The sequence below is a fragment of the Cyclopterus lumpus genome, chromosome 20 (genome assembly GCF_009769545.1).
Source record: "Cyclopterus lumpus isolate fCycLum1 chromosome 20, fCycLum1.pri, whole genome shotgun sequence".
NCBI classification, from domain to species: domain Eukaryota; kingdom Metazoa; phylum Chordata; class Actinopteri; order Perciformes; family Cyclopteridae; genus Cyclopterus; species Cyclopterus lumpus.
The window spans coordinates 14,680,319-14,693,576 of record NC_046985.1 but is presented as its reverse complement, the minus strand read 5'-3'; the positions used below and the strand labels follow the sequence as shown (position 1 = coordinate 14,693,576).

General features: G+C 41.2%; 2 protein-coding genes across 5 annotated transcripts in view; both read right to left on the bottom strand.

Annotated features, from left to right (window-relative positions):
* LOC117749301 (NEDD4-like E3 ubiquitin-protein ligase WWP1) overlaps window positions 1–3,024 on the bottom strand; it is a 25,017-nt gene extending 21,993 nt beyond the window's left edge. The window contains exon 1 of one of the 4 annotated variants that reach the window (XM_034559628.1): window positions 2,959–3,024. The gene's annotated coding sequence lies outside the window, so the exon portion shown is untranslated. Of the gene's footprint in view, window positions 1–2,120; window positions 2,603–2,723 lie in introns of those variants that run through there. The other 3 variants (XM_034559627.1, XM_034559629.1, XM_034559630.1) reach the window with 3 other exon arrangements.
* The window catches only part of LOC117749926 (agouti-signaling protein-like), a gene marked incomplete at its 3' end in the record, with an annotated part of 14,652 nt that extends 1,394 nt beyond the window's left edge, over window positions 1–13,258 (bottom strand). Inside the window, exons 1-3 of the mRNA XM_034560745.1 lie at window positions 13,084–13,258; window positions 9,073–9,149; window positions 8,418–8,599 (exon numbers count right to left, since the gene is read on the bottom strand). Of these exons, the coding sequence (XP_034416636.1) occupies window positions 8,418–8,599; window positions 9,073–9,149; window positions 13,084–13,222 (398 nt within the window). The remainder of the gene's footprint in view (window positions 1–8,417; window positions 8,600–9,072; window positions 9,150–13,083) is intronic.

Genomic DNA, 13,258 nt, shown 5'->3' with positions numbered 1-13,258 from the left:
TACAGCTGCGTTGTCAGATTTCTTTTCCCTGCAGCGCCAACAAAAAAACAACAACAAAATAAATTATAAGATCATCATACAATTACAATTGATCTCCAGAGAGATTCAAATCAATCCTGAATATATCTTTCTTGGGGAATCGTGTTAACTTCTTTTCTCAGTAGTGACATAACATAATCCTGATCACCACATTCAGGCATGCTCGTCTTCTCGACAGCAACCAGGAGAACAAGACATCAAGATGAAGCCTATTATAGGTCTGAGCTCCAGAAGTCACTACACCCACTGCTTCCTGATCTCGTACCAAGGGTCTAATTTGGACCAAGCGTTTTTTGATATGATTAAATTATCGCAGCATCAGGTTGTCACATAGGCTGGTTGATCACCCAATATAGACTACAAGTTGGAGCAGGCAGATTTTAAGCAGCTTAGGAGGAACTCAATTAAAAAGTCAAGGTCAGTCAGTGCCTGAATAAACTGATCAATGTGCAGGCTACAGGGCAGATAAAGACAAATAAATCAGCAGCACAGTGCCACGTAAAAATAAGTCTGTTTCATACCAAGTGAGTTCACTAGTGATCTGCAGGTTAATCAGCAATTTAAAAGAACACATTTTTTTCAAAGAGTATATTCAAATTCAAGCATGTTCCTAACCTTGAGAATATGGTGGTAAAAATGAAGAGCTTTCAAAACGTTCAAGACTTTGCAAGAGGCCTGATATTAAGGTTCTCTAATTTCACACAGAGAACAACTTACACACCATTTGGACCCTCAGGCCCACATACACAGTCTTTTACAAAAGTGCCTGCAGTTACTCCCCAGCTCAACAAACTGGGCAAAAAAACTCAGCCATAACCTCAGTAACAAAACAAAACTAAGCCATAACCAAATCTAGTCTTATTTGTGTTGTCCTATTTAGCTCAAAATGAAAACGACAGTTATCCATAAAGTACATTTTGAATTTAATTTCATATTAACAGGACACGGGAGAAGCATAATTTACACCTGCCAGGTTTTGATCAGTCCAATTAAACAACATAGGGTTTCACTGTGGCAGTTTATTGAGCACCGGGCACACCAAATTCAAATATATCTTCAGTAATGAGACAGCTATTGAGCTTGCAATTTCCCTACATACAGTAAACAGTGTTTAAGCGCTAAGTGAATAGTAATCTTTAATCTAGTTCTACTTTATCTCAACATACTCGATCGGGAGCCCGGTAAATTCTTCTTTTATTTATGTTGGCATGACACTCTTGCTTCATACAGTGACAGCAGTCTACAACTCCTGCCCCTCAGCTGCTTTTTTTGCTTTTCAAAGGTCAATGTGTGAGCAAGCCAGTGAGCGTGTGCGTGCGAGAGAGACACACAAACAAGTATATTTCAGAGCCAGCCAAAGTTGCTGCTCAAGAGACAGCTTCCTGAGAGTAATTCCCTCCTATTGTATAATAACTAATATACAGTATGCGATAACCTGAGCTGTCAAACCACTTTTTATAGCCGGAAGACAGCAGGACTGGTTCTGAAATACAATAGCGAAGGCTGTATAGAAAATCTTCATCAGCCACTGAAACAAATAGAAGTCAAACCATTGGGCCTACATTTCATTGATAGGGATTCCCATCAGATATTAGCTGGGCCCCAAGTTCATATCCTATGTCATAGTGTGCTCAAAACACTGTGTCTTCGCAAATCAAGGACTGTTTCAGTGTTACTTGTTCTTGTTCAGTATTAATAAAATAAGCACTTGTTTGGAGACTGTATTAAACAGCAGTGTGCGTCATGTTAGGCCTAGGTTTACGTTTCTTAAGTCAGGTGTCGTGCATAATCAAAGAAACACCTTGTTGACAACAAATGGTGACACGTAAAAGTTAGGAGTGCCCACTGTTTTTCTTTTCTTTTAAGATAACAAAGTTCAGTAAACAATACTGCGGATGTTGGATAATAAATCAGCAGATTGCAATCACTTTCATACAACATTTAAATCGCAACGTTGAGCTAACGAAGCCTCCTTATTTCAAACATCATCACACACAAACTCCGACATGGTTAACGAACGTCGGCTCACTTCTGAAAATCTACTAACATGCTAACGTTAACGCTAAGTACGAGTAATTTACCAGACACCCGGCGCAATGCTCTCCAAGTAGTAATCTATGACATCGGAGACAGTGTTTGGTCAGCTCATACTTGCCCTGGATGTTTTACACCGCCTTAACCGTATCTGTCAGATAAGGACGTGCATCCAGGTCCACTGGCAGCGGTCTGCAACGAAAAGCTAAAGTCAGCTAGCCCGCTATCAATAAGCTAACCAGCTAGCCACTGGAAGAAACGCTGTTTTTAATGTCATTTGTTTCAGTTACAATCTTCCCGATAGCCGACTGTCCCTCGAATTGCCCTTGCAATATCTAACGAGCTTGTCAGATGGTTATATCCTCACACAATCGAAATATCCACTGTGTTTGTTTAATCTTTCGCCCGTACAGCCCGCTGCTACTTCAGCGAGCTAACGTCACAAACTTAAGTTAGCTCTTCTCCCACTGCTGCCCGCGAGCCAGCGTGCTAACGGGTCCAGCGTCACCGAGCCGCTTTGCTAGTCGTCCGCCATCATCGAGCTAACGTCGGTCTGACACTTTTTGTCGGACGTTTAAGAGAATTCATTGGTGACGTGACGAGAAATTGGTTCGCAATAGGTTTGGTTACACAAGCGGCTGGCTTTTTACCTCGCTCCGCTCCCGCTCTCTGCGTCTCTTACGTTACGGTTGTCGGTAAAAAGCCCAACCGTATAGGCCCCAGTCTGCTACGGTTGTCTTGCCATCTCTGTGCAGAAGCCTCTGAGCAGCAAAACACACGGTCGACAGGCGCGCCACCCCCCCAAATATTGCCGTGTAATAACACGGGACACAAGAGTTGACCCTCTGAGTCAACGCTGTGGATGTATGTTGTTATTGAACATACCCAGGTGGACAGTTAGACCAGACCGTGTGTAACGTTACTTGTCCTGCGCTCATCTCCTGAAAGTGTAATTCAAATAATCATATATGCGTGTTTTTTTTTTTTTTACAGTGCACAAACCAAGACACTATCTTGTCAAAGGCGAACACTTCATTCCTATATGTTAACTTGATTTACCTATATCAGTGTATCTCGATTTTTTCCCCCCTATATATTATTCAATTCTCATATTGCACACATTTTATTTTTAGTTATTTCGGCAGCAATGTCATATCATATACTGGTGGTGTTGGGACCCGAAGAGATAAGATGATAAATTGAAGAAAACAAACATTTCTGTTACCTCCCCCCCCTGTACCACTTTAGGCTGTAAAAATCATTCCAATCAACCCATCTGAGAAGACGATCCTCTGTAGTGAGGGGTCAAAAGGAATATATTGAACAATGTTATGGGGTCATAAGCTAATAGTATATAAACCACATGTTGTTTTACATCACTATTTGTTTTGGCCAAGTGGACTAATGAACGTTTATCTTCAAATGTGTTTATCTATCGGCAGAAGTACTTAATAAAGAGGTGCTACACACAGAGGCCTTTTTGCACTTCTGGCCGCTGCTGGTGTAATTTGTATTCACTCAGTGTCTGAGGCATAGCTGCTCTTTTTGGGTGCTCTAGAACAGTGGTTCTCAAATGGGGGTATGTGTACCCCTGGGGGTACGTGAAGGCATTCCAGGGGGTACTTACGATTAAAAATATATATATATATTTAAAATTAGCATGTTGGATGTTAGTATTACCACTAGTGTGAACCCTGGACATATATGCTTGTTTTTTTGTGAGACATTGTGGATATGGTATTGGGTATTACATTCATACAATGCATCCTTTTGAGGTATCTGTTTGATGTCCTACAGCTATAGTGCTTTGTTTTTTGTCTGAGCGAGGGACGACGAGGCGGTCCCGAGCGAGGGACGACGAGGGCAACAAGGGCGTCGATGGTGGCGAGGCGGTCACCGCCCTATCTCCACTTTACCTTCACTCATGATCAAGATCCCGAGATACTTGAAGGCCTTCCCTTGAGGCAGCAACTCAACCCGGAGAGAGTATTTTTCCAGCAGAGAACCATCCCAACTGTTTCTCATCTGACTGCAAACTGTCCCAGTGCAAGCTGAAAGTCACCACATCATAGGACCACATCATCCGCATAAAGCGTAGAAGCTATTCTGAAACCAAACACTCTCCTCCCCCGGGCTGTGCTTTGACAAAGATTCTGCTGGAGTCCCATTCACTGACAACACGTCTGACTTTGTGCCGAGAATACTGGCACCGCTTCCACAAAGACCGGATGGATTGTATAACAACGGCAGTATGCCCGATGTGACTCCACGGGGGGATACAGAAGTAGGCCTTCTTCAAGTCCACAAAGCACATGTAGACTGGATGTGCAAACTCCGCGACAAACCTGCAGAGGTAAAAATGCCGGTCTACTGTTCCACGACCAGGACGGATTCTGCTCCATCTGGATTCGAGGTTCCACAATCTGTCAGAGTCCTTTCCAGTAACCTGGAATAGACTTTGCCAGTGAGACTGAGCTGTATGATACCTGATAATTGGAGCACACCCTGCCGACCCCTTTGTTAAAAGTAGAAACAATCACCCCGGTCTGGTGGTCTGTCGGCACTGTTCTCGACTTCCATGAGACAATGAAGAAGCATGGTCAACCAAGACCGCCTACCAATGTCCTGAGCCTTCAGCATCTCAGGGTTAATCTCATAATATTAACCTGGTGATGGGCTTCTTAGCTACATTAGAGACCTCTGCCATGGATACTGGTGAGGCTTCTCCCAAGTCTTTGACCTCCTCCTCCTGGTTGGGTTCAAGAGTTCCTCAAAGATTTTGTGTTATTACAATACGTATACTGTCCACAGGAAATTCTGAGCATTAAAAACCTAATGTCCTCCATTCAGGTGAATTTATGGTGGAATTATCTTTATTTATGAAAAAAGAAAACACAAATATCAGAGTTCCTTAGACGCTAACTTTACTAGAGTACTTTACTGCCTCTCCGCAAGCTTTCACAATCAATTAATCAAAAAAAGTGAAAAGAAAGACAACTATAAAAAAGAGAAGAAAGAAAACATAAATGTGAGGCAGCTGGTGACAATTCAAAAGATAATATGGTATGGCATTCTTTATTGCTTTCAATTATCTTATATTCCAGGGCTGGAAATGCTGTAAACAGGAATGTGACAGCACTTTGTGGTGACATATCACGTTCCAAAACAAAACATGTACAATTGTGGGTTTGAAACTATACATCTTACTTTTTTTACTCTCGTCACGGCCAATGCACTCAATGATTTGAACGTCTTCCAGGCTTTAGCCTAACAGAGTGGATGAGAGGTAACCATCAAATACACTATCTACTTTTAAAAAAGTGTGCATGTTTGTGTGTGCGTGTGTGTGTGTGTGTGTGTGTGTGTGTATACACCAACAGAGGGCGCCAAAGTAAAAACTTAAACACTGAACTCTCAACATGTCCTCTTCAAAATGTGTTTAAAAACTTATATTTACAACCAGCATGTCTCAGAAGCATATATAATTTATAAGCAAGAATATAAAATGTATAAACTCAACTCCAACTCATTTAGTAATAAAGATCATGCCAACTCAGAACATATGGTGGACATATGACCGTGACTACCTGCACAATTTAATGCAGTCCAACATCATAACCAGTATAAAAAAACACTAAATACTTTATGGAAGTTATATTGTTTTGTTTGTCTTTTAGTACAACAATCTAAGCTAACAAGCCAGACACAAGGAGAGTCATGGGCTATATTGCGTCATATCATTAGGGTACGATACATACGCAGTAAAATCTGAATGCTGAATGTTTTGAGTCGCTGGCCCAAGAATGATTTCAAATGTAAGCCAATGACAAGTGTGAATGTGAGGCTTATAAACCTGTCAAAAAATAAATGCAGGCCTTTAAACCAACTGTATGTATGTGTAACATGTACATTTACATGATGTTACTAAGACGCCAGAGTGCACACAAAAAGCAGAGAAATAAAGCTGATCACCCTGAACCAGAGGTATGGCTTAAGCCCCCAATGTTTATGTCATGATTACTTGTATCACTCTGCTGGTAGCGTCAACACCTTGCTGTGTAACTTCTGCGCTGGCTTCATTTTACCGGAGGTTGACTTTTAGCGAGATAAGCGATTGATGAGCGGTTCGTGACGTTGTTGATCATGCGGTGAATGGGGCAAAACTAGAAGAAAATGAACAATCAAGGGTGTAAACAGGGGTCATTTACACAAGACTGATGAAAAATGTCTGTTTGGGAGATGAAGGGATTTGGGAACCTCTTTCGGTAAGGTCCGATACCAAAATGGTAAGACAAATTCAAGGACTTGCAGGAGGCCCACTTTGGAATCAGCTACGTCATTGCAGTGCAAGCCATGCCATGTCCTGCCTCATGCATGCTCTACCCAGGCCCACCCCTTGCCGAAACCACATGGAGTATTTCAAGTGAGAATACATCTGACACAGATGATCTCCTGTTGGCTACGTGTGTGAAAAGTCAACACTGGAATGGCCGAACCTGATTCTTCAATCCTCAAAGCCATATAGGAAAACGTCTCTATCCAGTATTTGTAGGCCTTGGTCCTGGCCGCACTGTAGTACACACTTCATTCATTCAGCAAGCACTTTTGCTAGACAATAAGGGAGGATATTAACCTACAGCCTTTGTTTAAGAAAAGTTTGAACAACATTTCACTTTTGTTAGCAAACTCCCTCCCCCCCCCCCCCCTTTTTCATTAGAGGAAAGACACCATCCCGAAGCACATGTCACGCGGAATCAAATGTGATCTGTACAGATTGAAAAGATTTGGGCCCCTTCAAAGCGCAGCAAAAGTGCCCTCTTAGATGTTCTTATGGTAGGAACAAACACGAGGAAGTGCCTTCTATCGGTCTCTTTCCTGTCGGGCAAATGTGAAAAAGTCCTCCAGAGTGCCCTTCCAGTGGTGAAAACGAGATGCAGTACCCATCAGAGTGATGCAGTGCCATACAGGCTGCCCTACAAAGCTTCTGCTCACTGGTGCCCAGTCGCATGCAGCTGGTGCCCTTTTTATTCTTTTCCACCGTGCCCCTCACACAGCCAGAGTTGTCCAGTAGGCCTGAGTACAGCTACCAATGAGACAGGGACAACACTCTGGGGATGAGACGAAGGAAAGCCAGGGTGGACATGCTGTGGGTTGATGAGCCGTTTGTGGCCAGGGGGGGGGGGGGAGTCTATGCCTCTCAATGGCTCTCGACATGGCGGCAGCTGAACCTGCAGCTCGCAGCTAACAATGCTCTGAATATTGTATATTACATGTTTCATTAAAAAGAGAGAGAACGGAAGAGAGGGCGAAAGAGCATCTGTGTACCACAACGATTTATGATTTCAGCAGTTACAGAGAAACAATTGACTTGGTCGCACCTTTTCAGCATACAACCTCAAATTGGGAATAATAAATAAATACATTCTATATGTAGGCAGTGTTTCTGACATCGAGTACAGGAAAAAAACAAAAACATATTGGTGCTGTTCTCCTGTCACGTTACCTTTGAGATAAACTACTATACCTAATGGATGGCAGCACTTCGTTTTGTTTTCTCCACAGGAAGTCCATTCCACAAGCACGTTAATGTCACGCTGAACTGCTAATTTACAGCTGCTCCTTTGATGTATTTAAAAGCCTTTCTCAAACAGAAATTAGCCCATATATTCTTAATGACGGGTGTCGCCGATGCTATTACTCAAACCCTCCATTTGTGCCTCTACCATTACGTTACTGTCATTGTTTTGTTGTCTTCTGTTTTACCTTGATGCCTGTGCTCATAACTTTAAGCCTGCAAGGATTTCCCCCGAAGATAAAGAAAAACACAGTGATTGCTGTAAAAATTGTGTTTGTATAGAATTTATTCATTATAACAGATACAGCTCTTTAATACAATGCACACATTATGAACATAATTATGTTAATAAAGCAAAACCGTCACGTAACACTGGTGAAATGCGACAACAATGTCAGCATTATAAAAAAAGAAACATTTATGATAATGATAATACTGATAATATACAGTAAGTATTGTTCCAAGGAATTCCCATGACAATAAATGGATGTTAGGAGACTGTAAGCTTAAGTATAAAGTGGATAATTTTTACAAGCAGCTGCCTTTCACAAGAGGTATACAAGTTTGTTAAGATGCGGACTATCTGACTAAAGATGCTGACTTTGTGGTGGTGGTTATTGTCCCACCCGTGTGATCCATCAGTCTGTCTGTTGAGGTGGTTGATTATAACTGTTATAACACAATCGTGGTAGCGTGGGTAGTGTGTGTTTTGAGTTTATAATCTCAGCTGTGTTGTATTGGCGTTCTTTATCTCCTCTACTAGTATTACGACCGGCGGCAGAAGCAGATGGCGTTGAAGAAGCGGCAGTGGCATGCGGCGCTTGTGTCACAGCAGCCAAACTGGGGCAAACAGCTCTGTGTCAGCTGAGAGCACTTCGGCATCACAGGTTTTGGTGCCGCTTTGGAAGGAGGCAGAGCGCCATTTGGACGACTGGGGACCACTCTGGGCTTCTGGAAGGTGGAGAGGACGGCAAGAGGGAAGCACAGCAGATGAGTAAATGAATGTGGGAGCATCAAAATCCAGTGCCACAGTAATATGGCCGATACAGCCTTCTACTTTGATGTCTAAAAAGTGCTGGTTCTGTTTATTGAAAGCTTTCTGAATGGCTCAGAGCTGAAACAACAACACATTTATTTATTCAAAGGGGGCACTACTTATTGTGAAGTCATTTTTGTCTTTGGTGGTGTATCAGATAAGTGCAAACTTTAGCTGAACCTTTAAAAAAAATGTTAAATACATTTTCCAACTGAGATCATACATTTCTTTGGCAGTGTATATAAATCACAAAAAAATCTAGATTTCAGACCATCAAAGATAATTAAATTATAGATTGCTGAGCAGATATGCAGAAAAGCTTTCTGTTCTCTAGAAACCAGCGAGTCAATGCTCAGTGTTAGTGGAATATTAGCCACACAGATCTCACCTTTGTATGGATCCTTTGTCTTTCATACTGTCCTCTCCTCGCAAACAGTGGTCTCTGTCTGCCTGAGATTACAGACCCTGTTGAAACACCGACAATACTCTGTTTAGTAAATAATGCTGCAGAACATCTCTGCCTCAGATCACTTTATGTTCAATCTCAGATCACCATTAGTCCCAGTTTGTGCCTCTCATGTACTAACTACCATAACTGGACATTCGACGCACAAAGCCAAGCATCAGGGTTTTATATTTAAATATTTTTTTAAAAGATCCAGATGGATTGTTTAATGTGTATTATTACAAGAATGCAGTATCAAAAGTACTCATTATACAGAATGGACCGGGTTAATGTGACATTGTAATCGAGTACCACCCCTGCTTGAATGTGGTGTGAGGCAAACTGAGGCACCACATGCACCTGTTGACTACAAAGGCACAGTGCAGTATCATAATATATTTGAGATATCTCCGAACCAAGAGAATGGACAACAGCCATTCAAATGATTTCATAATGAAAAATGCAATCGTAATTTGATTCATAACACACAATTATAAAAGTGCAGGAATGCAGTGGATTTAAAATACAGAGTACACTGAAATGTGTGCCCACCGAAATAAACTATTTCAGCTGCTTAAACACCAGATGGGACTTTTGTTCAAGAGGTTCACCCAAACACACTAATCTCTATAAACAGATGTTGCATACACATGTAGTATCTGGAGGCAACCGGACAAGATGTTGACATCAAAAGCGCTCTGATTTTCCTTTTCACCTTAGAGCGGGCTTTGCTTGATTCGCGCACTGGCCGAAATGCAATGTGGGAACCCACCCGCTATCGTCTGACGATGATTACGCTTTTTATTGGTTGAAAATGAGCTTGTAAACTAGCTACTTGTGAAACATCCGGTCATACACGTTGTCTCTCAACGACAATTTAAGGTATCTTGAGTTACCAAGCGGGGGTGTTAAAAAGCAACGCACTGAAAAGGTAGTCTTGGCCCGGACATCTGCTGGCTACGCTGAACCCCAGAAACATCTCCCCTCGGCTTGTCCGTCTGACCGATAGCTGATTCGGAGATTGCCAAAACACTACAAGACCTCCGCAGTAACCTCACTGAGACTGATGGTCCCAAAAGCGGTCAATTCAAGAAAGGTGGGCGTAGGTTGGGGACAGAGGGGCCTGGAGACCTCGCTGCCTCTGGTCATTCACTAATAAATCCTCATTACCTGCATAGTCACATGATAATGGATTAATGTCAGAAAAAACTATATAAAAAGCAGAACATGTCAGAGATTTTGGATAAATGGCCAAGTCAGGGCTTAACACTAAAAATTTCCCAAGGAGCGCATGCGTCCTGTCCTTCAGAAACTTAGAGGCCCAGTTAAAATTGATCAAATAGGGTTTTTTTCCTTAAAGAAGGCATACGAGGAGACATTTACAAGCAAACTGACTTTTATTTGAATACAAGAAGTACACTCGGTTTTTGATTATTTCTGCTTCAAACTGTATTTATTTAATAATGAAGTACATATGTTTACTTTAAAGCTAGGGTTGGTAATCTTGAGAAACCCTTGAGAAAAGTTGTAACAGCGAGAAAGAATTTCCACAAAAAAAAGTTTTTGAAGAAGATTTTTCCAAGCCGGTTATTTTTATTTTTGTGTTGCTGGAAAAAAGAATAATAATATTTCTTCCCATTATAAAAGTCCCAAATCTCTACATTGGAATAGCTACATTTCTCAATACTCGAGGTGCTAATAAATCACATTATACACTCTATAATTCCTCACAATGATTGATAAATTTGACTTCAGGACATCTCTGACTAGATACAGTACATACTGATATCAGACAAATTCAGATAATTAAATGAATTAAAATAAGTTTTATATTTTCTTATCTTGCCCTCGATGGACTGGCGGCCTGTCCAGGGTGTCCCCTGCCTTCGCCCTATGTCAGCTGGGATAGGCTCCAGCGCCCCCCGCGACCCTAATGAGGATAAGCGGTATTGAAAATGGATGGATGGATGGATGGATATTTTCTTATCTTAAATGAATGAAAATCAATGTAGCTTTTTTACGGTAGAAATGTCAAACTGAATTGATACACTTCTTGATTTTCGGTCTGTAGGTACCGTAGTTAGAGGTGGCGTCAACTCAATGCATCAGTCACTGTCAGGACTTATTCACAGACAGAGTATATTTCCATATATGTATTTTGTATGTATCCTCATTGACATCTTATTTTGAAAACAGGACGTAATCACACGTGTATCCCTAATATCCTTCTGCTAACTTCAACAAGTCCATCACTGTCAGCAACTCGGGGCTGTTTGAATACATTTATCTTTGGCAGTGATTTTACCCAAACATTTGAAGTAATAAAATAACAAATTAGTTATCTCGTTATCTCTATAGCAATCACAACACAATCAACTCGTGATCTCGCAATGTTTAGTAGTTTAGTGTATACACCAGGTGGCAACCTCCAGTTCTGCCAAAAAGAAGCCTATGAGAATTGATTTATTACCTCAGTAAACATTGTAAACATGAGTTTATCTCAGTGTCTAGTTTGAAGTCTTCTTCAATATCACAGTCTATGGTTGAATGCCATCTACACGTATGAATCCTATTGCTTTTCTTGTCGCATCGGCAGGTCTGCTACGTCTCATGTATGAATAATCTGCATCGGCACTGCGCTGTTTTGTTTGATAAACTATGATAATCTACTAATGAGTCGCATCTCTCGTCTCTCCTTGAAGTTCTCTTAGAGCCTACTCATTTGACTTTTTTTTAAACACAAAGTTTAAGACCACTTTATTGTTAGTTTATTAGCACATGTGTTTCTAATACCCTACATGTTACGGTTGTTGTGAGGAGCAGAGGGCCTCCCGCTTCCAGATCAGGTTGTGGTTGTTCGACATTTTGCGGGGTTCCATTTTAACCCTTTTCATAGGATTATTTTGCCATTACTGTGTTTAGTCTGACAGTAATCCTATAAACAGAGTTTATTCCTGCAGTCAACTGTACAAGTTAAATCTGGATCATAGGCTACAAAAGAAGCCACGTGGATACTGTCACTGTAAAAATGTTCTATAGCCTATGTTACGCATGTTATGCTATATGTAGGCTATTATGTTATCACCTTTTTTTGTATAAATGAGTTGATTTTTTCAGAATCAAAGTCCAAATTAGCTTTATTGGAAAACACAAGTTTTTTTCCATCGCTCTCAACCTACAATAAACTAAACAAAGAACAAGAGCAACAATACATTGTGCCAAATCCATACAGCTCACTCCCATGACATGATGGGACATAATGTCCAATTACAAATGTGAAAATATTAAGTACTACACTCTTCCAATAAATCGAATGCTGTACTTATCTCTAAGCTTATCCCAGCAGTTTTTTGACATTTAATATTCGCAATCTGTCTTGCAACTGCTACACAGCTAGTTTCCCTTATTGGGATACATATAGTTTGGTCTTGTCTTATCTTTCATTCTGGTCAGTTTCATATCTGTCGCAAGGTGACATCATAAAGATGAGCCCAACCACTGTCCGAGTCCAATCCCACGATTACAGACTAATATTCACATAATGTCCAGGAGTTCAAATTGTTTGCAAACAACAACGTCCTTGTCAAACAACTCTGACAAGGACGTATGAAAGTCATTTCATATTCAGACTGAAGTCCATTCTTTATTCCCAGTTGATATTTTATTCCCTTTAAAACTTTCACAATTCAAAATATTCTATTAATACATTTGGCAGTTCAGAATTCAATATTATTCAATCGTTCATATTGTGTAGTAGCCTACGATATATGTAGTAGCCTACGATATGTCCAAACATATATTTGATATAAGAATATGAATATGTGTTTATGTAAACTGTCGGATTATCTCTATAGAAATTGACACACACTCGAGAGTAAAAAACACTTATAAATCTCTGCGTTCATCCTCTGACTCAAACCACGGCCGTGACAACAGCGCAGCCCACGCACTCACCTGTGCCGAGGGGCTGAGGCTTCTGGGGGGCTTTGGCCGGCGCATTGCTGCGGTCTTTGCGATGCTCTTTGCGGGTGTATTGTCCGGCAACGACAACGGTCAAATGCAGAAGGCACAACCACATGACAGCCAGCTTCATCCCGACTGTAACCAGCTGCCTCTCCTCGGATGCCAC